Source organism: Pan paniscus, chromosome 2, assembly GCF_029289425.2.
Source record: "Pan paniscus chromosome 2, NHGRI_mPanPan1-v2.0_pri, whole genome shotgun sequence".
NCBI classification, from domain to species: Eukaryota; Metazoa; Chordata; class Mammalia; order Primates; family Hominidae; genus Pan; species Pan paniscus.
Window position 1 is genome coordinate 100,373,755 of NC_085926.1, and position 27,148 is coordinate 100,400,902.

At 36.3% G+C, this 27,148-nt stretch overlaps 1 protein-coding gene across 1 annotated transcript in view; it reads left to right on the top strand.

Annotated features, from left to right (window-relative positions):
• Positions 1-5,677: 5,677 nt before the first annotated feature.
• ZPLD1 (zona pellucida like domain containing 1) overlaps positions 5,678-27,148 on the top strand; it is a 44,803-nt gene continuing 23,332 nt past the window's right edge. Inside the window, exons 1-4 of the mRNA XM_024928326.3 lie at positions 5,678-5,717; positions 8,782-8,895; positions 23,200-23,420; positions 26,472-26,653. Coding sequence (XP_024784094.1) covers positions 5,678-5,717; positions 8,782-8,895; positions 23,200-23,420; positions 26,472-26,653 — 557 coding nt within the window. The remainder of the gene's footprint in view (positions 5,718-8,781; positions 8,896-23,199; positions 23,421-26,471; positions 26,654-27,148) is intronic.

Below are 27,148 nucleotides of genomic sequence, written 5' to 3' on the forward strand. Positions count from 1 at the left end.
CCAAATGTAATACATCATCCTTTTCACTTAGTTGTATTATCTCCTTGGACTCTTTTTAGGGTTTACTGGATTGGGGGGGAAAGTTATGTAATAAATTTTTTGAATTGAGAAAGTTTGACTATGACTTGATATTGGATGCTCTTATGAATTAATTGTAACTTTCTTGCGATTGATAATGCCATTGCGGTTATGTGGAGAAGGCCCTTATTCTTATGAGATGTGTGCTGGAATATGGATCAAAATGTCTAAAACTAACTTCCAAATGACTCAGTATCCACCACCACCACAACAGATAGATGGATGGATAGATAGATAGATGTATATATGTTTGGATAAATACATAGATAAAAAAGATGAGAAATGCAATATCTAATTGGAATCTCCACATCTCAAGGCTGTATTAGACTCTGTTATAGTCCTAGTTTCTGAGAATGTAACTTGGGAGTCATTCTTGATTCCTTTTTCGTGCTCACTCGGCACCTAGAATGCAACAAGTCCTGTTATTTCCTTTTCAAAATAATATTTTAAATATGTTTACTTTAATGCACCCCTAGTATTATAACACTAGCACTCAATTCAAAGGTCTTCAATGATTTTCCATTCCACTTAGGAGAAAAGGTGTAGCCCGGCCCTGCTGCCTACAGGGAGACAACTTCTGGCCCTCTCCTCCTAGCTCAGGATGATGGACTTTCTTCCAAAAAAGTTTCACAAAGTATTGACTGTTTTGACATTTGAAGATCTGTGGTCATGCGATGAATGCTACCTAGTTCACCTTGCTCCAGCCTTCATCTGACTAACTTGGCTCAGTCCTTCAATACTTTTCAACTGTTGCATTTCTCAGAAAGTCTTTTCCTGACACCTGCCATCTAAATCAGGATCTACTGTGCTTTACTTTTCTTTCATAGCACTTTCCTAACACATTTTGCAAACATTTTTTAATGTGCTTGATTATTAATTTAATAACTCTCTCTGTCTATAGTCTATAAGCTCTGTGTGGGTAAAGCTTATGTTTGTTTTGCTTACTTCTGACTTCCCAAGACCTTGAGTCCAATGCTTAGAAACTGCTCACCAAAAATATGTGAAATAAATAAGTTAATTAATTAACAGAAATCTCAAAGAGAGGAGTACTATAGGAAAAAGAGCTGTTTTCTTCTTAGGAAAGGGTTGACAAAGATGTGAAATTATATTGCCATTATTCATTGTTGGTACCCATGAACATACATTTGAATATCGGGGAGTGGGTTTATATTCAGCCAAAAGATACTGGCATTGTGTCCCTTGTGATTGATTCCTGTGCTGTGCCTTCTCATAAATATTTTGCCTATCATCTCTATTGAGAAAGAAATATTTTTATTCTGATGTAATAATACCAATAGTCAAGTTTTCATTGGAGGGAAATGAGCAATTAAGATAACTAGTAAAATTATTATTTTATTATTAATTTGTTATGATTACACTTCATGAAAGGAGGAAGGAAGTCAATATGCTAGCATATCTTCAAAGCTGCTTCAGAAGAATAAAATGTGCAAATATCTTGAAAAGGAACCTGGTGAATTATTAAGGGAAAGCTTTTAAAGTGACTTAGTTCCACCTATCATTTCACTTACTCCCCCAAAACTCAGATTGTACAATAAATATTCTAAACTAAACACTGTAGATCATTTAAATGCTGTAGATTACTTGAGAAAACCCTCAACAGAAAGACAAATGGGGAAGGCAGGGAAAGGGAAATAAATGAACACTCACTTTGTGTCAGAGAAAATTGGAGTAGGTTTTTCTCTTAGGAGCAGCCTTTAGCATTCATATTTCCTTATGGTATACATCAGCATCTTAAGAGCCATAAAATTTCTGAATGTCTTCTTGATGGCTCAACATATTTCCTTCTTTGTTTGAGGCATTATTCTGAAAGTACATGGTGTGTTTTTTTCTTTATTTAGCAAGACAAGGACATTCTACATTAATGAATGTATATGTACATAATAATGAATATTTCCAATGAAGGTCATATATTTTCATTTTTCTTTTAATATATATGTTGACTCTAATGTGCAAGTGGAAGATAAAGATAAAGAATATAGAGCTTCAGTCTAGATACCCCATCAGAGAACATGTTTCTTTATTAAGGAGTTGTGATCCTTAGCACTTTAAAACTAATGATTTAGGGCCGGGCATGATGGCTCATGCCTGTAATCCCAGCACTTTGGGAGGCTGGGGTGTGTAGATCACCTGAAGTCAGGAGTTCGCAACCAGCCTGGCCAACATGGTGAAAGCCCGTCTCTATTCAAAATACAAAAATTAGCTGGACGTGGTGGCGGTTGCCTGTAATCCCAGCTACTCAGGAGGCTGAGGCAGGAGAATCACTTGAACCCAAGAGGCAGAGGCTGCAGTGAGCCCAGATTGTGCCACTGCACTCCAGCCTGGGTGACAAGAATGAAACTCTGTCTCACAAACAAACAAACAAACAAACAAACAACACTAATGATTTTGAAGGGTGAGTTAATATGTACTTTTCCTGAAGAGAAGACTGTGTAACATCATGATTCTTAGCTGGGCAATACAGTTGCCTACCTGTGTGGCTTTAGTGCCCGTTTACCGAGAATCTATTAGTTGTCCAATGCTGGAGTAGAGTTTCATCCTTTAACTTAAACTTTGATCTCTGTTAAAATACACACATTTTTTTCTCCTTTTTTCCTGAGAACTTTTAATGTTTCCAGTAATTTAAACCTGAATGAACTGTTGTGATCTTTTCTGCAGAGCAGGTTTGAGTGAGTGATGCAGAAGCACTGGGTATGAGGCCATGCCCCTGCAGGAACAGCAGCCTGTGGAGAGTAGCTGCTCAGTAAATGCAGTGGAGAGCCAAGAATTAGAGGACTGGGGCCTCACCGATGCCAAAGAACTCATTTCACATTTTTGTGAATCTGTATGATAAAAAATTAGCTTTAGTTTAGTGGGGAAAAGTGCATAAATCTCAGATTGATGTTTAACATTTGAAGAGATGATATTTAGTTTGAATTTTCTATTTTTCTTTCCAACTATAACAACAGATCAGCCTATATCAAGGCAATGAAATTAAGGAAATTTAAAAGTTTGATAAATTGTTGAGGTCATTTGTCTCTGCAAAAGTTATTTCTTGAGAGCAGATAAAGGCACTTTCGAACATGTTCACTTTTTTTTTCAGGTCACAGGGGTGCTATTTAATAAATTACTTTTCTCAGGCACTAACAGCCACCTTTATTCATCTGAAAAGGTTAATGCAGATTTTTTAAGCGTCCAAGTTATTCCCAAAGAGTAATTTGTGCACTAGGAAAGTCTATTTTATTTGAGAAGTACCTAAATGGCAAGAAAAAAAAAGCAAGTGAGGTATACATTATAGACACATAGATCTGGGTTGTTCATAATCAATATTCCCCCCAGCAAGCTTCATTTATATGGGTTAGTTATATATCTCTGACCACTTTATTTAAAACTTCAATATTTCTTCCTTCCACCTTAGAACTTCCTACTATTCTTCTTGCTTTATTCATCTCCATAGCAGTTATCACAAATACACTCTATATTTTACTTATAGATTTTGGTTCCTTCTGACTTAGAAGTTAGAATGTAAGTTCTATGCAGATATGCAATAAAAATTTTTCTGATTGCTGTATCTCAGCATCCCCCCACCCCCTGGAGAGTACCAGACACATATAAACATTCAATAATTATTTGATCAGTGTACACAAGAATAAATCAATACTGATCAAATTTACCAAGAAATTGCCAAATTTCCATTTGATTTAGAATTATATGCATCATTTTCTGGAAGGCGGTGCCACATAATAGTTGAGGGTTTTTTCTCTAGTCATTGTTCTGGGCGTGAATCCTGATTCTAACACTGGCTGTCTGCTTAGCATTGGGCAAATTACTTCAGATTACTGTGCCTTAGTTTTCTCATTCCCCAGTATAGGGAGAATAAATTGCCTGTCTCATAGTTAGAAAACACATATAAAAGTACTTAAAACACTTTGGTACACAGTCAGCTCTTAAAACTTATAAGTATTACATTAAATCAATTTTTGAAAAGAACAATATTCTTTTTCTTTTTCTTTTCTTTTTTTTTTTTTTTTTTAGATGGAGTCTCGCTCTGTCACCCAGGCTGGAGTGCAGTGGCGTGATCTCGGCTCACTGCAAGCTCTGCCTCCTGGGTTCACGGCATTCTTCTGACTCAGCCTCCCGAGTAGCTGGGACTACAGGCACCCGCCACCACGCCCAGCTAATTTTTTTGTATTTTTTTAGCAGAGACGTGGTTTCACCGTGTTAGCCAGGATGGTCTCGATCTCCTGACCTTGTGATACACCCGCCTCGGCCTCCCAAAGTGCTGAGATTATAGGCGTGAGCCACCGTGCCTGGCCAAGAACAATATTCTTTATGCACTCACTGCCTAATGAAATAGAGTCATGAAAATTATGTAGATATTAAAAAATATTGTCTCAATCATCTGAATTATTTAATTCAGAGCATATCTTAAGCATACATAATTAATATAATTTACTTTCTGAAAATTAGTAGGACATTAATTTTATTTATTTGAAAACCTCCAATCAAGTCAAACAGAGTAATGTAATAATTCCAAATGTCAAGCTCGTTTTTGAATTCTGCATTGCCATTTACTATGTCTATGACCCTGTGCGAGTCAATTAAAATATTTAAGCTTTGGTTTTCACATTTTTAACATGAGTAAAAATTAAATCTATGTAATTAGTTGAATGTTAAACATAGCACAGTGCCTGGTACATACAGTAACAGATCTCAATAAAAAGATTAAACAAAGATTATTTTATATTAAAATCTAAAGACCAATGTTTGTGACAGAACTATATCAATTGATATAAAATTGAGGAGGAATTAAAAGTGCATTATATTTTTCTGACTCCAAATTTAATTCTAAGCAAAGAAATTAGAGATTTACATGTTGGAAGAAGTCATTTTAAAAAGAAAATTTAGTATGAGAAATATTGACATATTTGACAGCAAATCACTTAGCATGACTTCCTTTTCTATTAGTAACAGTTTACGAGATGCAGGTGTCTCTTTTTTTACACCAACACTTCTGAATTTCTTAAAATTCAACATTTTACTTATAATCCTCCTTCTCCTCCCCATTCCCATCAATTTAAACTTATGAAGATTCTAAGTAAGAAACACATACAAAACTCTTTTGCACACGTATCTTCAAGGCCATTATCATCTCAGACTGTGGTATTAATATTTTGTATTATTGGATGTATTCGACAAGGCATTCTTGTAAACCACTATTAAAATCCAAGCAGAGACATTGGTTGCTGCACTTAGATGTGGTGGAGAAGGTGAAAAATGCTTCTGCTCAGATTCTCTGTCAAGAGTTTGCTGGAGCCACAGTGGGACAGCAAGCACCTTAGATTATTCCAGAGTAAACCACAGAATCAGGTTCTACATTCTGAAAAGAAACTCCATTAAACCTTTATAACCAGATCAGAGCTAAAATACACATGTCTGGAATTGCACCTGTCTAAGATCTAGGGAGCCTGAGCAGCCAGGATGATATGTTTTTGAGGAATGTAAAGGGTGTTAACATAATCCCCCAATCCCATACAATTCAATTTCAGAAAAGTATTTAGGGACTGTGCTAAAATAGCATCTCCAAGCTTGCTATGGCAAGATGATGCTCAGTTTTTCCATGTGCAGGGGAAATGATGAAGGTAAGGTTGAGGATGGGAAATTTGCAAGATAATAGTTCATCAGTTTGTTTTAACTTACAGTTGAACTATAAAGAAGGCTTGAAAATGTCGTAAGCCCTACCAAGAGTATAGAGATTCAAAATAGGGATACTGCCTTTATAAGAGATATGGGTGTCCTTTTAAAATTCCTTGCCTAATGTGCCTTAATATTAAAACACAGATCAGCACAAATATCATTGTAACTCAAATAGAGATTCAACCAGTTAGGGATGTCACTAGCCCATGAGACACTTTGTATTGTAGCTTAGCTCTAGAGTACATGGCTAGTCCAAAGAAGTTCAGACCTAGACATTGTTTTCCTGCATTAGATGCCCTTGTGGAGGGTATGACCTGCACATCAATATGTGGTGGCCTTGAAACTAAGTTTTCAATGCCTTCTGTATGTCCAAACTATACTATTCTTTATGCACTTATACTTTGTAAAGTCTATGATCATCATCTTGATTTTTTTTTTTTTTTTTTTCTGAGACAGAGTCTTGCTCTGTAGCCCAGGCTGGAGTGCAGTGGCGAGATCTCAGCTCACTGTAAGCTCCGCCTCCTGGGTTCACCCCATTCTCCTGCCTCAGCCTCCCGAGTAGCTGGGACTACAGGCTCCCGCCACCATGCCCGGCTAATTTTTTGTATTTTTACTAGAGACGGTGTTTCACCATATTAGCCAGGATGATCTCGATCTCCTGACCTCATGATCCGCCCGCCTCGGCCTCCCAGAGTGCTGGGATTACGGGCGTGAGCCACCACGCCTGGCCATTATCTTGATTTTTAAATGACAAATCTACAGAATGGCTGAGAAGGGATTTATCTGAATCTATACCTGCTGACATAAAAATCAATATATTTTCTGTTAAAGAAAGCTGCCTTCTACTTCCACCTCTTATTCATTAAAAAATGGTTAGGGTATTAATCACTATGAAAGTGCTGTAGGTTTTGTTAAAGAGAGTAGGACAGTGTCATGCCTTTTTGGGACAACCTGAGATGTGATTTAAAGCTTTAAGGCTAAGAGTTTACTACTTGTTCTCAGTGAGCTGTTTCAATTAACATGAGTTTTTCATTTATTTTTGGCCAACACAAATGTGTCTAGTTTAGTCAATAATAATTTTTTTGCTGTTTTCACAATGAGAAATAAACAATTCTCTGTCTCTTTTTTAAAAATAATTTTATTTCTCATAATGCCCCATTACAAAATATATCTATAAAGAAAATTGTATTAATTACATCAAAATTGTTTACTCATTATAAATGAACAGATCTATTAAAAGATACACAAAGTAAAAAGCTAAAGAAAACAGCTGATGGTAAATGGCAATAAAGAAAATCTTAAATTTAATAACAGATGAAATTTAGGTAGCTTGTTCAACAAACTTTACTATCAGAAAGACTTAGGGTTGAATTCTAGTTCCTCCACTTCATTTTCACGTCATTTAAACCTTCTGAGACTCATTCTTTTCTCTGTACATGCAGTAATAATTGTAACCTCACCCATCATTATAAAAAATATAAATGAGCAGCTATAGGAAAGTTATCTGGCACAAAGTGCCTTCTTTGTGCAAAGTGTACATTCAGTAAATGTTATTTTCTCCTGTGAAAAAAATATGTTAGCTAGAAAGCATTTCAGAACCACAAAATAACTCACCAAATGATGGCGCAGGTATGGCCAAGAGCTCCTAGGGTCTGGGTCAGCCACTGGTGTGAGCCTTTTGCTTATGGACTGTCACAGGCAATCAGAACTAACTAGGCATATGGCTGTTCTCTCCAAAGTCTTTAGATCTGTGCCTGAGTACTGTGTGATAGTGCCAAAGGAAGGAAGTTCCTGCTGAATTAATATTTTTTTCAGTCTATTTTTGAGAGTGAGCATGACTTTCTTTCCCACATCCTCACCAAAGTGACTTTATTCACTGTAAACTTGTTATTCTGAAATGATGATTCAAAAGCAAGATGTGTTTCCTTCCTTTTCCTAAAGACTTGATTAATTATCTAATGGTAGATCTTTAAGGACAGCTAAAACACCATTTTCCCTCCAAAACCCAAGCTTTTAAAATCCACTAAATTATTTGAGTAAACCACTTGCAATTTTATTTTCTTTTTGCTTTTTATGCGTAGACCAAGACCACCAACCCAAAAGATTCTTTTCAGTGTACAAACTATGCTCTGAGAATAAGTTAGGTATTCCTGAAAGATGTTTTAACTCTATCAGGCCAATGAATGGGCATCCAGGAAAAAGAATTATTAAACGCAAAACTGACCGGTGTTTAAGTAAAAGTCCATTTCTATTTAACTGTTCAACCCACACTGATACATTTAAAAAAATCTTCCATTACTTTATCCTAAGAATTCAACGTTTTCTTATGTCTGTATCAGTCCTTACTACCCACCAAGGAGCAGTTGTGGGAGGAACTGCAATGTTGTTCACACACAGAGTATTTTCCTGTTCTTCCTTTTGCTTTATCACTATGTTTCCTAAGAAAATGACACACAAACCATTGATTTTGAAAAGTTGCAGTAGTCTGGAATTCTTCTGTTGGGGGAGACTTTTTTCTGTTTTCTGTTAAGGGAAAGTTGTTATTTGGTCATTAAGATTATTGAGATTCCTCTTAGAATCAAGTATTCAACATTTAAATTCCTCTGACTTTATACTTGTTGGTATTGTAAAAAGTAGACTCATCTCCAAATTAGTTAGTCTGCCTAGTTATGCTATTCCAATCTGCTAGATACTTGGTTTGAGTTCTTCCTATGCATAATAAAGAATTTTCCTTTTGTAAACTTTATGATTTATACCTTAGCTCTTCTACTATGAAAATCTAGCTTTGTCACCCTTAGCCAACAGAAGGCAATGATGAAAACAATATTGAAATGTTGTAACCCAAATATCTGCCTTTACTACCGATAATCCTCAGTTATTTCGTGAGCTTTGGCTGCATGGATGTAAACTGCTTATCCAACAGTGAGCTGAGATCAGCCTCAGTTTTTCCAGTAAGTAGGAGTGAAGGAGTAAGTGGGAGTGCCCACATGATAGATATCTCTTTTCCAGGTTTTGCAATGGAACAAATATTGTTGCTGCTGCTTCTAACAATTAGAGTGCTTCCGGGGTCTGCTCAGTTCAACGGCTACAACTGTGATGCCAACCTCCACAGTAGATTTCCTGGTAAGTGTAAGCCTAATCTATTCTCTAATTGTTTCTGGAAGAGTGATTATATTTGAAGAGCAAGTCATTTAAATATATATGGAGAACGGGGGGCTATCTCTTTACATTAAGTGGATATTAACAAATGGCAAATGACAAGACATTTTTCTGGAGCTGTAATTTATATCCATATTAACATACAAAGTGTTCATCATAGTTAATATTATTATAATGGCTGCTCACAGATATGAAAAATATTGCCTACTGTGTAAAAAATTGGGAGAGACTAATTTCATTCAAAATTGTGTCTTTTTTTTCCCATAAATTAATTTAGACTTTAAAGAACTGCTCTTAAATGCTAATATATTTATTTAGGAATAATCTTAAGAAAATGATTGTGAAATATTGTACAATACAAAAAATGCTATTTCAATGAAATGATGATTACCACCAAAGTACACAGGTGAGCTTCAGAATGAATTTCACAGAAACCCATCAACGTTGTGACAAATACGAGATTTGGCAACATTGATGGGCATGTCCCACAGGTTTCTAAAACCTGCACCCAATGAGAAGTTACTCAAGGTTTTACCTAGGTATTCATCATTTTATATTAGCTAAAGTAATGGAACCACAGTTCAACATTTACAAAATAAATATTAGGTAATTGGAAACAATTTTCCAAGTCTGCCATGCAAATGGAATCTCTTTGGCCGTGGTTTACATTCTCAAAACCTGCCAGTCCTCCTGTGTTTGGAGCATGCTGTGAAACAGCAAACCTGCATAGAGCAATCAGTAGGTAGTTACATAGATAAAGTGCGATTTCTACAACAGAGCTCACATCAGAAATTGTCTGAATATCTTCATGAACTTAGACCTAGGATGTAAGTGCTTGGTTTGTTAGTAAAATATGAAGGTCGCGGTGGGAATGACCAAAGGAATTCAAGAAAAATTTGCTAAGGCAGAGTTGTTAATGGCTTTGAATATCAAAAATGAGCTTTTTTTACATTTATTATTATGGAAAACTTCAAACGTACAAAAGTAGAGGTTAGTAGAAAGAGCACTCATATTGATTATCTAGCGTTATCAACTATCAACATTTATAAATTTTGTTTGATCTTTGTCCTTACCACTCCCATCTCTGGCATATTTAAAATAAATGCATTATTCATGCTTTGGTGTTTATATGTGATGGAAAAGAACTTAAAAATCATTATCCTTTACGTATACGTCTAATAAGCCCAACAGTAATTTCTTAATATCATTAAATTCAGCCAAGTTGCTTCTAAAATCTTCACATAGAGTATTTGTTGATATATCTTTTATTTCATTTTGTTTTATAACAGTTCTCTTCTGTCCTTTGCTTTTACAAAATGCTGTTTATCTCTTTGAGCAGTTTGGTCATTTGTCTTGTAGAGTTCTGACACCGGATTTGGCCAACTGCAACTCTGAGGTGTCATTGAACAGGCTCCTCTTTCCTGTCTATCCTGTAAACCAATGAGAGCTAGAAGTTTAAGTAAATTCAAGTCAATTATTTTGGTGAGAACATGTGTTATGTAGTGTAATAAAAGTGTTTTCTCTTAATTTTGAATGCAATCAAGAGTCACTGAGTCTTTTTAAACATATCTTTTAAGAGGTTTGATGTGGTCACATTTTGTTTTAGGAAGAGACATTAGGACAAGTGTGTAAGATAGAATCAAGTTAGAATAGACTAGAGGCAGAGAGAAATATCCTGAAGGCAGTGGCAGTGGAAGCATTACAAGGGGACAGTTATTAAGAGATATTTTTGTGGTAGACTCAGCAGAAATGGAGAATTGATTTGGTTTGGGAGGTGAGAGAAAGAGAAGATTAAAGGATGTTTTTAACTGGAACAACTGGATGTTGATGCTGTTAACTGACAAAAAAAAAACATAGGACACTTGCATGTTTTAGAAAGGAAGTTCAAGTTTGGAAATGATGGGCTTGAGGCATTTTTAGAATATATAGTGGCAGTTTCTTTCTATTCAGTAGTAGGAAATACAGAGCTGGGTCTGAGAAGAAAGATCAAAACTGAAGATTGCTGTATGAGAGTTTATTCCCTGTGCAATGGATAAGCAATGAGTAGGGAGTAGGAAAATAAAAAGTATGAAAATAGACTACTATTTAGATAACTTTTGTGGTTGGGGAAAAAAAAAAAAAAGAAAGAAAGGAGCAACCTGAGCCAGGAATTGAAAGAAAAGAAAGGAGCAACCTGAGGCAGGAGTTGAAATCAATTCCTGGGGACTATAGAGGCCTGAGCATACATGAGTAAAGGGAGAGTATTAAAAAAATGGAAATTCAAATAAAGAATAATTGATGAAATGAGAAAAGAAAATACCGAAGCAATCAATAGTACAGATGAAGGAGTTAACCCTGGAAAAGTGTAGTTGTTTGTTTGATTTAAGTGAGAAGGAGAGATAAAGCCACAGTTGGAGAAGGTGAGAGATGCTAATTGTGTTCAGTCCCTCAGTGTAGTGGGAGGCAGTGGCTCTCATCAGAGTCACTGGCGGCCTGGGAAGGGTGATCAAGCCATGACCCTGTTATGGATGGATAAGAAGGCCAAGTAATAAAATGATTGCTCAACAGAGAAGATCTGACTGGTGTGGTAGTTATATACTTGTAAAGGTGAATAAGACATGTTAAAGAGCCATGAAATAACTATGACAGGAAAACGAAGTATTTATCATATGGTGAATTTTTAAAAAATCATGTTAAAAAGTCTGTTTACAATGGCATCTACTGACCACCTGTATCAAAATCATATGGGCTAGTTGTTAAAAGTGGGGACTCAACTTGTTTCACCTCAAATAAGTGATGTTAGAATCTCTGAATGTGGTCTTGGGAATCTGTATCTTAAACCCTGCAGATGAATCTAATGTACATTTATGGTTAAGAACAACTGATAGTGTATTCTATCATTTTCTTGAGCCAATTATTCCAATTAAAAGCACAATTATTTGTTGTGGAAATATAACTAAAAACAAAATCTTCTCCCAACCTAGAAATCCCCTCTGCCTAGGTAGTAGAGAAATAAAAACACTTTTATCATTAAATAAGCATTAAACCAGAATGTGATGCACATCACAGGTAATCAGTAAGAGGTTACAAAAACAGAAAGAAACCTCGCCCTTATATATAGCCAAGCAGAGACAACTCATTACATATGTTTTCAATATAGACAATAACTAGTCCTCAAGTAAGAGGACTTGACAGGACCATTTGTCACACATATGAATCCTCACTTTACCTGGTAAGTAGGGTGACCATCTGTGTTAGCTGATTTGTTTTATCCAGAGGAAAAAGTAACTTCTCATATCTTTATGACAGGAGGTAATATTGCAATTTGGAGCAAGGCTCACATCAAAATTAGGCTCCTACCCTAAGCGCAGAAACAGGGACATAAGGCTACCATCTCCCTTGATGTTTACATTTCAAAGAGATGGCTCTCAGATCCTTGAGAAAGACATTCCTGGGTCATAAAGCTTACAAGAATCCTATTTAGTTTTCAAAAGGATTAATACACACTTCAAAGAGAGGAGAAAGTACTTCTAATTACAAGTTTTCTAAAGTAAATGCTGTCAGAAAAAGAGAGGGAGAAGTCTCTTCCTCTATTTTCAATTATACTTGTGTTTTGTTTGTAATTTTTCTTACACACATTAGCACTTTAGGTACTATCTGGCTTAGGCAACAAACACCCAAACTTTCCAGACGTATATTCATAAACACATACACCCATAAACACACACACACACACACACACACACACACACACACAGTTACAATTTTAAAATTTGTATTTAAAAAACACTAAATTTGTATTTTAATAACACAAATGTTAATAAAATCCAAGTAACGCTGAAGTCCCAGGAGAGACTTTATATTTAGATGGGTATTATTTAACCCATTTTTTTGGAGGTTGTTTGCATAAAGAAGATCAGAGTGAGCAAATAAAGCCTAAAGATTAATTGCTTACTGCCCTCTTGACTCTCAGTATCTCTTCCACATCACGATCACCCTTGATGTCATCAGGAGCTCCACAAGCTGCTCAGAGGCTAAGCAATGGGATGGAATGAGAATGAGTCTGGCAAAGGAAAGGGGCTATCTAAATGCAAAGCAATGTTAATAATGATGAGAGTAATCATCTCACCCTATGTGACCTTTGCTGTTTCGTGACATTAGAACTATTTTCTTTAATTTCCATGGCATTTATCCTGGGGCCAAGAGACGCACCATGGTCTAATTCATTTAAATTTAAAGTAATGCCATTTAATTTTAGAGGTGGGTAACTCTTGGTTATCCAAGCTAATAGCAAAAAGCAGACTCATGAACCACTAAAATTACAGTTGTGATGATTCTAGAATAAAACTCAAAGTATAGTTGAATTTAGAGTACCAAGGAATTATTTGGTTAAAGTAAAACATACAGATGAATGTACTTGGCCTTTGTGACTAGTGTATATTTTCCGAAGCCAGGCCCGCTTCTTTGGAAGTATATGAGGATTAGGCTAAACTTTCTGGCCTCTAAAGAAATCTTTAATGATAAAGGCACATCCAAGGAGAAAAATGGCCTTATAGCACAATAAATTTTCTGGCTTGACACTGTCTTATGGTGAACTAAGTAGTCATGGGAAACTGAATATGAGTCAGTGTTTCATAACATGTGATTTCGTATTATGCTGTAAATAATACTAATAAGGAAACAAGCAATAAGTTCCATGTTTTGAGTACCAGGCACCTCACAGAATTCTTTCATTTCTTACAATAAACTTACAAAATCTTTTTAAATACCCCCTTTACAGTAGGAAAACTGAGGATATAAATTTGTTAAATATTGCAAATCTGCAAATTAATAGAGATTCTTTCCATCAAACAATGATGTCTAAAAATGAAATTTGAATAGTAAGTTTTAAAAATGATGTATGTATGGAGATTCTCAATGCAAATTGCCATGTCTAAGGATCTGAAAAGTCATGTGTTGGGGGAATTTGTTTAGTCTTTTCAAGACCTGCTTGACTAAGGAAATCTTTTATTCGGTAATATTTTTAATATTTTAATATTCAATGAACACAAGTGTTCCACAGGAGGTAAAATTGAGAATCAATTATTTAATCAATAGAATTCATGAGTGAGTTCAGTAAAATGAACTGTCTAATTTTGTGTTAGGCTTTGCTTAACCATGGCATTTTTCTGTGCCCAAAGACAAAGTAAGAGAGGTTAGTAGAATAGTTATCCCAGGGAATATGTTCTGGTTCTCTGTGTAGAAAGGAAAGGCCAATTCTCCTTTATTCCTACTTTTCAGTGGTAGTGCTTTGGTCTCCAAGTTGTCAAGAGGATGCCTGCTTTCCACTTTGCACCTGTGAAAGCAATTACTACAACAGATGAGGCAGAAGAACAGATCCAGGCAGCTATTGCTGATCACATTCTGATTAATTTACAGTGATAAAGTGCAGTGGAGAAGATAGCAATTAGCAAATTCAATGAGTAATTCAGGGTCCATATTCTCCCATATTTTAATAACAGTATTCTTTATTGCATGAATTTTCACTTTTTTTTTTTTTTTATAAATAAAACCCATTTGCTTTTTTTTCTGCCTGAAAAAGATGACCAAACTTTTCTGGTTCCAAAGAATGTGGAGCAGCAAGTGTGATTATAAGTCTGCAAAGTTTGCCTCAGACTGCTTATGAATTTCCTAGAGCACTGGAAACAACAGCTTGCATTTGCTAACGAGAAACAGATGTTGTGATGAAAGACTGAGGTGGCACAAAACCTGTTCAATATACAGAGGAAACTTGAATTCCTAATCCACTTTAAGTTCTTCATCAGCTGTTGGTATTTCTTGTAGATGAAATATCAATACCCCTTTAGGACTTCTAGCTCTTTTAGCACCAAAACCTCAATCTTATATAAAAACTTGGTAAGAGCAAATTTTAACTTTCAAAAATGAATTAAAACAACATATGTAGCATCTGTTCTCTAGGCAATTTGTAAGCCCATGTAGTGCCAAATATCACCACTCTTGTTTTAGAGATAAAAGCAGAACTGATATATAAATTATTATTATGGTTTACAAAGATGGTATAAATTAGTATTGGAATATTTATCGGAGCCCAGGAGGTAAATTATTTTCAGGTGAGATTTTCTACCATGCCACAAAGCACTCTGCAGCATACAGAAAAGTTTTCTCCCACTATATTGAACAGATTGCTGTTTATACTATCAGTTTTAAACCAATACTACTTTTAAGTATATGCAAACCAGTACATCAATACTAATGTGATGATATTCACAGGAATCTCTGCATCTGAACCGTACAGAGCCTCCTGCCTGCTCACTGTGGACTAGCCACTCTACCCCCGTCCTCTCCAGTTGCTTCTGATTCCCCAAGACTGCATGTCACACATGCTCAGGAAAGGTCCACTTAGGTTCTTTGCTCTGGACTCCTTGACCACAGTGCTACAGGCACCACCACTGCCTGAAATGCTTTTTTATGAAAACACTGCCCCGCTTGGTGTAGCTGCCTTTTGATGTAGACTGCTCTGCTTCCTCCGGGTATTAAACTGCTATGGTTTACAGAATGAGACAGAGATGGGGGTAAGAGAAGAGGCTGATCCTCTTCCCAATTTTGTTTCACACATTGCCACTGGAGCACTAAAGGAGGCTTACTTAGACTTAGCCTTACAGAGCATTTTATGAGCCTTCTTTCATTGAGATTCAAAACCAGTCAGTTCTTCAGATGAGAGAGGAAGTCAGATGCAGTTCTAACCCCTTCATGATTCTTGTCTCTCTCCCTCCCGTCCCTTTTACAAACTTTTCTCTCTTGTAAGCATATAAATCAGACAAATAGATATTTGGTAAGAGGCTTAAACTCACCAGGTGAAATCCACCTATGAGCTATCTTCTGTCCAGTCAAAATACAAAGCTGTGACTTAGCACCTGAATTGACTGAGAAGTTGTAACATCAGCATCACCTGGAGGCTTGTAAGAAATGCAGAAACTCAGGCCCCAGCTCAGATCCACTGAATCAGAATCTGTATTTTCATAAGATTCTTTGGTGATTCATCTGCACAGTAAAGTATAAGAAGTGCTGGTTAGAACATGGTACCCATGATGGTCTGCTAGCTTTATGTTGTTACAAAACCACATGGTATTTACACTAGCCCCAGCTGGCCATCATGCACTTGCTTGCTGTTAATAGTAATAGGTATCAACAAACCTATCACTGTTAAAAATTCATTTTTAATGGGGTAAGATAACTAGTCACCAAGGCTAATACACTTAAAGAGATAAAATACAAATAAACAAATTGCAATAATCTATTAATTTTATATTATTTAATGAGTTGCATTTTCTCAATTTGAACTTAGACATTAAGGATTTTGATGTTCATTGAAAACTCTGAAAACAGAGGCATCATCTCAGGCAGTTGGCAGAATACAGACAGATGAACATTCAAGATGAACCCATATCAACTGTATACATATTTTGTTTGTAAATGTTGGAACTTGATATTAAAGACTTACACACCATTGAAATAAATGTATTTTAATAAATATTTGCTGAGTATTTGTTATATACTCTAGGAAAACCCAGAACACTCTATTAGTTTATAATTTAACAGGAAAGTAAATATCCACTCTCCGATATAATGTAAGTGAGACAGTAGACCCACAGTTAAAGTGAGATAGGATAGAACATGAGGGGATGATTACACTCCATTGGGAAAATTACAGAAAGGCTCATCAAAGGTCAGCTTTGAAATTATTTTTCTGTTTTAAGTTTATTTCTCTTCTTATCTGAATACTCTCATTGGTAATTTCAGCTATTACTATTATTATTGATATACCGAGTATTTGGTGATTCTCAAATTTGTATTTCTTGTTTTCTGTCCCCAAATATTAGACTCATATTTCCAACTATCTGCTGTACATTTCTGCTTGAATGTCTCATATGTAACTCAGCCTCTCAAAGACTGAGCTTATCATCTTTCTCCCTGAATTTTTTTATCTTAGGGCATAATCCACCCACTCATCAAAGCTACAAACCTACACATCAGTGACACCCCTTTTTCTTCATGCAGTCTTCTAATCACTTCCTTATAGAATCTAACCAGTTGGAACTATTTTATTTCTTCCTAACAATTCCTTTCAAACACCTCTTTGCTACCAAGACAAAGTTGTTTATAATGTTGTTTACAAATCTCTAGTATATCATTACCAGGCTGTATTGTAATTGCTTACTTTTCTTCTGTCTTCTTTATTCAGTAAGCTCCTTGAAGAAACAGGGTCTTTTGTTAATGTTGTTATCTCAAAGTCTAGCACAGAGACTGGCACGTGATATGTACACAATAAATGCTTTCCTGAAACACGTTGTTGATATGAAGTAGCATGTAGTTTAGATCTTGAAAATAAATAAAACCAATTGCCTCTAGACTAGTAGAAAATTTATGGTACTGATTTTTCATGTTTGATTCTTGTGCATCTCATCTTTTTTTTTCCTTTGAGACAGAGTCTCACTCTGTCACCAGGCTGGAGTGAAGTGGCACACTCTCGGCTCACTGCAACCTCTGCCTCCTGGGTTCAAGCCATTCTCGTGCCTCAGCCTCCCAAGTAGCTGGGATTACAGACATGCGTGACCACACCCGGCTAATTTTTGTATTTTTAGTAGAAATGAGGTTTCACCATGTTGGCCAGGATGGTCTCGATCTCTTGACCTCGTGATCCACCCACTTCGGCCTTCCTAAGTGCTGGGATTACAAGCGTGAGCCACCACACCTGGCCTCCCCATCCTTTTTCTTTTACACTATACACTGACCTCCAGAATTTCGTTTCATACAGATGTTTACTTTTTCAGATCAATGATGAAGAAATATCTTGAGTCATTGCACTACAGTGCTGAGTACCAGCCTACAGCCAAATTTTGGAGTGTTGCCATCTTTGTATTGCAGAATACATATGTGCAAATTCTTTGAATAATTTATTAATCTGTACTCATTATTCTATAAAATAACTGGAAAATATTAAGCATTCTGATGCTGGTGAAGGGAAATGAAGGCTCCAACAGTACTGAGATGATCTGAAAATGATGCAGTCTATCAAAAGCCTCACCATGAGCCTCAATTGAATGCTGTTAGATTTAAGTAAGTTCAGTATAAAATTGTTAAAACAAGAACAAAGTTAGATGTATTATTAGATATGTAAATAATACAATGCAAATATATTTTCAGTAATTGTGTGTAAAGGAAAAGGTGTAATTAAATGTTCTAGGAATAGAACTTTATTGGGGGTAAAGAAGTTGAATGAATCCTTATTTATATATATAGAACTGGATCCATACCTTCTTTACTTCCATTTATATAGTAACCACATTCTATGAACCTCAAATCAGGACACATTTTATACACGGAGAGACAGATGGCTGACAATGTGACAGGATATTTAAAATTTGCAAAATTTTAGAAAATCTGAGATACATAAAACCATTTCCCGATAGATGGATGACAGGGTACAGAACATTATTTTTACCCTATTCAGTTCAATATTCAATTATTGTTAATTTCTATGAAAAGCTTAGCTTGATTAATATCAGGGGAAAAACATTGCTGTTTTGGCAATGTAACTGCACATAAACTCTGTCTGCAGGCCTGCCATTTGACATACTTGGTATCTTTAAACATAAAACTTTAAAAATCAAACCCCTAAAGATATCTACTCATTAGGTTGTTTAGTAGTCTTGAACATCATAGTTCAGGCCAGGGATTGGACAGTAAAAGGCTTAAAAAATGTAGCTGTTGAGAGCAACTGTTATTCAGTGACTGAAAAAAAACTCTCTCTCCTTTTGGCAGAAATTGCCCTTTGGCAACTTGAGGTATCCTTCTTTTTTCCTTCTCAAAGCCTCACAAATGGTAAAGTTGTGCTGAATGGATGTCTTTAGTACCTACAACCAGGAAAAGAATGTGTTTCTCTGAACACTAGTGAAAAGTCCTTAGAAAACTGGGTTAGGAAAGATTTGGACAGATCTCTTTTCTTACACTGCAGAAACCTTTAGTTTGTCATCATATCTTAAAGTGGGATAAGCCTGTAGCAAATTCAGTTTCATTGCAGGAGTTACAAATTGGTTATAGGAAAACAGAAAAGAGCACTACATCTGGTCACAGTAATCATTTGCCATTTGTTGAGATATTCTAAGCATTAATTAATCCCCTTAAACAGAGCTGAGGAAACTGGTCTTTAGTTGGTTTATGTTAAGAAGAATGGTACCTCTCTTTTGTGACATATTCATTAATAGGTATTCACTTTGGTATATTTATGGTATATCAAGGAGTGCAATGATACTTGTTCTATTTCACCAAGCATAAAGTGAAGTTGTAGTGAACTCTCTAACAGCTGAGGATTTGATTTGACATCCAGGTAGATGGTATCTTTGGCCATTTTATGTATAAAGGTTCCCTGCAATCTCACCTGTGCCTAACACATGTCCTCATTGCCTGCTATTTCCTCTTTTGCATTTTAATTACAAATGGATGGGAACTACCTGGCTCCCAGCCAGCCTGAGCATATTTCATTATTCACATTTGTCCCCTCTGTGTTATAAAATTTCCACTCCTCTATCTAGCTAACTCCTACTGATACTTCAAGACTGAGCTAATGCCATCTTCTCCAGGAAGCCATTCCTAACTAGCTGGTCTGGGCAAAGCCGGCCTTCTACGCTACTCCATAGCTCTCCCCACAATCTTTCTGTCAATGTGGGTCACGCTAATGTGTCTGTCTCCTCTAATGGACTGTAATACACAGGAGTTCCCTTTATCTGCAGTTTCATTTTCATAGTTTCAGTTAACTGCAATCAACTGTGTTCAGAAAATACTAAGTGGAAAATTCCATAAATAAACAATTCACACATTTTAAAGTGTATGCCATTATGAGTAGTGTAAAGAAATCTCACGCGATTCAGCTCCATCCTGCCCAGGATGTGAGTCATCCCTTTGTCCAGCTTATCCATGGTCCATTATCTACTAGTCACTTGGAGCCATCTTGGTTATCAGATTGACTGTCTCAGCATTGCATTGCTGTGTTCAAGTAATCCTGATTTTACTTAATAATACTTTACTCATAATAATTATTAGCATTATTGTTAATTTCTTACTGTGCCTAATTTAAAAAATCAACTTTATCATAGGCATGTATATATAGGAAAGAACATACTATATATGTTTCATTATAATCTGTGGTTTCAGGCACCCACTGGGAGTCCTGGAATGTATCCCTAGAAGACAAGAGAGGACTCCTGTGCTTGGGAATATGACCACTATGTTTTGAATCCTCAGTGCACTCTGTTGCTCCAGTACCTTATATGATTAATTAGCTAGTTACTCACTGGAGTACATTGGTTAATATAAAACCTTTCCTGCCTATGGGACTTATAGTTTATTAAGAAAAATATACAAATACATATATGATTCTAAGGCAATACAACAGCATAAAACAGAGTGGCATACCTTAGACTTGGGATCAGGTCAAGTATTTGGGTAAATAAAATTTGAAACCTGAAGAATGAGTAGGAGTTACTTAGGCAAAGCTTTGGGGTAGGCGGAGCATTCCAAACAGAAGAAAGAGCACTGATACATGTACTTTGTGTGTGTTCCTGTATTATGTTTTTAAAAATGCCGTACTGAGGAATAATTTACATATAATAAGATGTGCCAATCTTCAGGGTACTGCTTGAAATGTTAACACATGTACATACTTATATACCCTCCACCCAAATCAAGATAGAGAACATTTTTATCTTTCCCCCAATTGTTCTCGTGCTCCTATTGTAGGCAATTCCACCCCAGGAGGTAACTACTTTTCTGGTTTCTATCACTCAAGGTGATGCATTTAAAGACATGAAAAATGTTCAGATTCAAATTTAGGAAGCAAGATTCATAGAAGAGAGAGAGAGGGAGGAGCATGCAGAGGTAGGCAGGTAACAGATTATGGAGAGACTTGAGCACCTAGTTCAAGATTTGGTCTTTTGGCCTATGTCAAAAAGTAGCTGTTGAAAATCTGAGCATGAGGATGACACGACTGGATTAATATATTAACAGCTGTACTAATTGAAGGACATTAAGACTGGAAATAAAGGAACAAGTTAGGTTCCTGGACTAGTACAATAGTCCAGGGGAGAGATAATGATGGCATGAGCAAAGGAATAGCATGTAGATAGAGAAAAATCAGTAGATTTAAGATATAGTTCATAGATACTCATAAACATTTATTAAAATAAACTGTATTATTTTAGAAAAAAGTATCATTTAGAAATTATCTTTGCATTTAAATAGTTAATGTTGCCGAAGGCTATGAAGATAGCCCCTTGATTTTAAGTAGTGTTTATTATTTTCTAGGTTGGCAAAGTATACTTCATAATTAATTCATTATTTTTCCACCAACAAAGGAAATATTGCGTCGAATTTCCTATAACACCTAGCCATTTGCCTTTTGGCCATGAAAAAGATTTTTCATCTTTCTTTATAGGTAATTTTAATGAGTTTAAACTTATTACAAAACATAGACATTTCCATATTGCTTATTCACATTCCCCAAATATGACTCACTTTGCTAGGAAAAAAACCCAGTATGTATATAGAATAAACACTCTAAAGAGATAATGCTATTGAACATTTCTACTGTTAAATTAGGACTGAATTATTTAAGCAAATTAATTCTATGCTAAAAAACTTGAATGAAATTTACATACTACTTAGGTGAACATGCCATCATTCACCAAAAATATGTGTTATTTTGTTTGGTTTTCCTCTTTTGAACAATCAAGGTCATTTCCCCATTGAAAAGCATAATCAGTTTTTGTTTGTTTCTACATGTTGAAAACTTGAGTCTTGTTTCAGGCTTTTTATCTAATTGGTATAATAAGGTAATAAAAAATGGTAAAGTCACTCTCTTAGTTTTCTAGGGCTGCTGTAACAAAGTATCACAAATGATGTGATTTGAGACAACAGAAACTTGTGTCCTGGGGTGATTTAAAACACAGAAATTCATTGCCTCTCAGTTCTGGATGCCAGAAGTTCAAAATCCAGGCAGGGCCATGCTCCCTCTGAAAGTCTGGGAAGAATCCTTTCTTGTCTCTTCCTAGCTTCCAGTGGTTTGCCAGCAACCTTGGGTGTGCCTGGGCTTGTAGATGCATCACTCCAATCCTCTGCCTTCTCATGGTCTCTCCCTGTGTCTCTGTCTCTTCATTGGATGTTTCTTTTATAAGGACACCAGTCATATTGAATTACAGGTTCATTTTACCCCAGTATTACCTCATCTTACCTAATTTAATCTGCAACAACCTATTTCCAAATAAAGCCTAAGGTACTGAGGGTTAGGGCTTCAGCATATCTTTTTTTGGGGGGACATAATTCAACCTATAGCAATTACCAAAACTGATGAATGTAAAATAATCTACCACTAGGGAATTACCTACCAGCCACTCTCCCCATTTCCTTTATACATTTTCTACATTACATGTAGAAAAATAACTAAATAGAGATATGAAGACCGTGTGTGTGTGTGTGTGTGTGTGTGGTCACTTCTATAGACATGGACTAGACCCCGTCACAGTAACCCATGGAGTCATAGAGAACCATGCAAATTGTGTTTTACATTTCCATGTTTAGGTCATTTTTTTTTTTTTACTGAGGCATGCATAGTCATTGGCAAAATTTTCCTACAGTGAGCTGTGCATTTTTGTTCATAATATCAACACTATTTTTATTCCCTTTCTCTCTAGTGTTATTTAATTTAGGCAAAATAAAATTGAAATCTGATGGATGGCTTTTATTTATACAACCCATAAGATGGGTTACCAAATGCCAAAGTACTTGACAATTTGGTTTAGGGTGGATTTCAACTGCTTTCTCCTTATACTTGGGAAAATGCATCATTTGTAGTGATTTTCACTACTCTTGACAGGTGATCTGAATAATCCAGTTGCTCTAGGTCTGAATTTCCTCAGTAACCTGATTGGTTTCCATTCAATTCTCCAGTCATTTGGCAATACTTGATCAACACTTAATGTACATCCACTGGACATCAAGCACAAGGAAACAGAGGTGAACTGTAATCTCTACACTCAAAGATCTCTCCTTAAATAACTAAATAAAAGGCTATTTTTCTTGTCTACTTAATAGCTGGCACATTGGATTATGGTGTATCAAATATAAAAATGAGTTAAACAGACAAAGGAGATGAATAAATATATCAGTAGGATGTTAATGTTATTTATCTTTCTGCTTTTCTGACTTATGTTTGTTTTTTATATATTTTTATTTCAGCTGAAAGAGACATCAGTGTCTATTGTGGAGTGCAGGCCATTACAATGAAGATTAATTTTTGCACGGTACTTTTCTCGGGTTATTCGGAAACAGATCTGGCACTGAATGGAAGGCATGGGGACTCCCACTGCAGAGGGTTCATCAATAACAACACCTTTCCAGCAGTGGTCATTTTTATCATCAATCTCAGCACCTTGGAGGGCTGTGGAAACAACCTGGTGGTAAGATTAGTGTGACATTGTGTGCTAGGTCTGGGGTCATAAATAAAAATCTCCCCATTTCATGAAAGAATACGAAGCCCAATCTATCTCTTGGGAAAAAAAATAAAATTGAACAAATCACTTTCCTTTGCCTGTTTGAGGCATGCACTCCCAAATATACAATTCTATCTTCCAATAATGGTTATGTTTATAGTAGTGGGGCAGTCAAAGGGCCTGAGGTCAGCTGTGCCCCTCTAAGCAGCATTATTTTGTGTGAGTGACACTGACAGATCTGTCTCTACAGTTTAGCATTAGCCATATTCCTCAGGCTTTATAAGAAATATCTGACCATTCAAACAATATTTGTTCCAGTGAGTCTGGCAGTGAACCGCTTGGCCTGTTCTTTCAGTGACCTCATTTGGAAAGAAAGACGAAAGATAGAATGGGAAGCTTGTAATCTTCTTTCATGCTTACCATTGAATGATCAACACTAGTGCTTTGTAAAAAGGGGCTGTCAGTATTTCTGGTATAATATTCTTAAATGTGTGGGACTGTCCTTTGAATTTCAAAATGTTTGTCATATCCAGTCTTACCATGAAATCCCAGTAGCACACTCTCTCTAGTCATTGTGAAAATTGAAACATCTCTTCAAACATTTCCACCCTGAATTAGAAATACTAGTTTGTAGCATTCATTTGTTTATTAATGCATTGAACACCAAAAATAGAGTTGAATAAGGAATTGACTCTCCAGTGAATTAAAATTAATAGAAGTGAATATATTGTGATTTGACGGGAGTATTAGTTAAATAGTTATACTGAAATTCACTTAGTGCTATTTTTTATTTTGCTTATTTAAATATAATCTTATTGGTAAATTTGCAAATATAAAAAGGAAGTGCAATAAACATAACCACTTAGCCCAGGGAAGGAGATATTGACTTTTACTCTTCACAAATTATTATTTTGTATTAAGGAGAAAGGATTGATTATTCCAAGGCCAGGGTTTCTGAGACTTAGTGGGAGATGGAAGACAGAGAAAATAGATTTCTTTGAATCTTGTTCTTTATCTTTTCCCAGAGGGCAGTTAGAATATTGTGCCCGTGACCATTTCCAAGCCTGCAGCTTGAGTATTGTTGACTCTTTTTATTAAAAACGTTTATTCAACTCTCTGAGTTGTGTGTGGAGAGGTTATGAAGTGGACCTAAGGGAGAGTGATGCAGGTTGATTATTACAAGTCCCTGTTCTGTGTGGAAGGAAAGAGCCTATGTGGAGATGAGCAGCATTTCCCTGTCTCCCACCATGCCCTGAAGCCTTTCTTTCCCTTTCTTGTCTGGATGTGTCACCTTGCCCTGCTGCCTAGAAAATGATTCAGGAGAAAAGCCAGGAAAAGTGTGCAATGTGTGTGCTGTTTACCTTTTTAAAAAGCTGAATAAGTCCGCTATAAAAATTGCTAGGCTGGGCACAGTGGCTAACTCCTGTAATCCCAGCACTTTGTGGGGCCAAGGTGGGCAGATCACCTGAGGTCAGGAGTTCGAGACCAGCCTGGCCAACACGGTGAAACCCCACCTCTGCTAAAAATACAAAAATTAGCTGGGCATGGTGGCGTGTGCCTCTAATCCCAGCTACTTGGGAGGCTGAGGCAGGAGAATCATTTGAACTTAAGAGGTGGAGGTTGCAGTGAGCCGAGATTACACAACTGTACTCCAGCCTGGGTGACAGAGTGAGACTTTGTCTCAGAAAAAAAAAAAATTGCTATATATATGTATGTATGTATTTTATTTTCATAGACAGAATTGGTTGGTTTAGCTATCAAATCAAGCAAGTAGTGGGAGGAGGGGAAGATTTGCTTATCTTTCATTTTTGCCTTAGGTGCTATCAGATTTGGCAACTGCTCTAAGATCATTCCTTCATGGGAAAAAAATTAAGTTGGCTACTAAGTCTCTGGATTGGAATAATGATGTTTTAATTCATAAAGATTCTTGTCCCATTTATAAATTAACTAGATAATTGCCACAGCTTTGCCCATGTGCTGTTAGGTTCATGCATAAAGTTTACTCTATTGTTGAAAATTATCACAGGTCTTAGTAATATAGTGGTATCTGCTCAAATATTTATTGAGTGCCCTCCTGTATTTGACAAGGTCGAAGAAGCTAGAAGAACTCTCTGGTATTATGAAGGTCAAAAAATTATTGATTATTCCTAAAGTGGTGGATCTTAAATTTTAGTAAGACTGGAGAATTCAAGGAAAGCTAAGCAGACACTAGAAAATACACATGGACAACATTTTTACATAACTTCTGAAAGTTCTTGAACCCCCAAAACCCATCTATAAGCTATTGTCCTAGAAGTAGATAAGTATCTTTATGAACTAGAGAGGAAGACCCTGAGAAGATTAATCCTCAGAAAATTTATGATCTTCATTCATTTGTTTGAAAATCCTTTCTGGAGCCCAAGATGCTGATCGCTGTGCTATGCTGAGTTTGCAAAGGTGGACAAGATGGTCCCTGCCCACAGAGGGTGTTGATGATGGCTGAGGGAACTGCCCAGCGAGCAGGCTGCTCTTGCTCTGCCTACTAATATGATGGAGATAAACATTGCATATGGGGAGTCAGGGGAATTTCTTAGGGAAGGTGAGATCCTGGGGAGGAGTAGGATACATCATGGGAAAGTGGGGAGAGTGACAGCATTATCATCAAGAGTTGGAGCCTGGAGATATGAAGCTAAAGGGAAAAGGATCATATTAACAGGGTTTTTTTCAGCCATGCCAGAGAATTTTGGCTTCATCCATGAGTGTTTTCAAATTACTTGTTGTAACCCTTCGAACCTATAATCTCCTTTCTTTTTTATAAATTATGAGTAAAGTGTCTTTGGTAAATACGAAGTTTCATTTACTTACATGTCACTTATAAATTGCATTTCTCACTTATAAACTTGCAATTTCAAAACCTGCTCATTTTATAGTTGAACTAGACTCTAGAATAGATCTTGCTTAATGTTTTATTTTGCATATGAAGTGCCTAGATGTATATATAGCCATTTAATCATTAAACTGTATCTAACATTCTGACAGGTATCCACAATTCCTGGAGTCAGTGCTTATGGAAATGCAACTTCAGTGCAAATAGGAAATATTTCAGGATATATTGATACTCCAGACCCACCAACAATCATCAGCTATCTACCTGGGCTTCTTTACAAATTTAGTTGTAGTTATCCATTGGAATACCTGGTTAATAATACCCAGCTTGCTTCGTAAGTTTGCATTTTATTCCTGCTTTCTCATATTGCATTTTTGCTTCAGCCATTTCGTATCTTTCAGGGACTTAGAAAGATAGCAGGATTTATTAAAAATAGTTAAATTCAAACAATGTAATGGGAAGCATATTATGTCTAATATATTTACCTCTATCTGTTTATCTATTATATCTATCTATCTATCTATCTATCTATCTATCTATCTATCTATCTCTAATTGTTATGATCCATAACAGACCCAAACCAATTTTTCCCCCAAATTAAGCTGACTCAAACTAGCCAGTTGTCTGCCTTGGGTTCTCTTCACTCCCTTTGCCCAAGAGCCTTGGGTGTTTCATGGCCCTGAAGGCCCTGTGGTGTCTCCAGTGTGTATGACATTTGGTAACTACATTGCTGAATTTTGCTTGGCTTCCCTCTTGGCCATATGCTTTCACTGCTGGGCTGTGCTACCCCAGATTCCAGGATCTCCATTCCTCTGTTGAGCTGTCACCT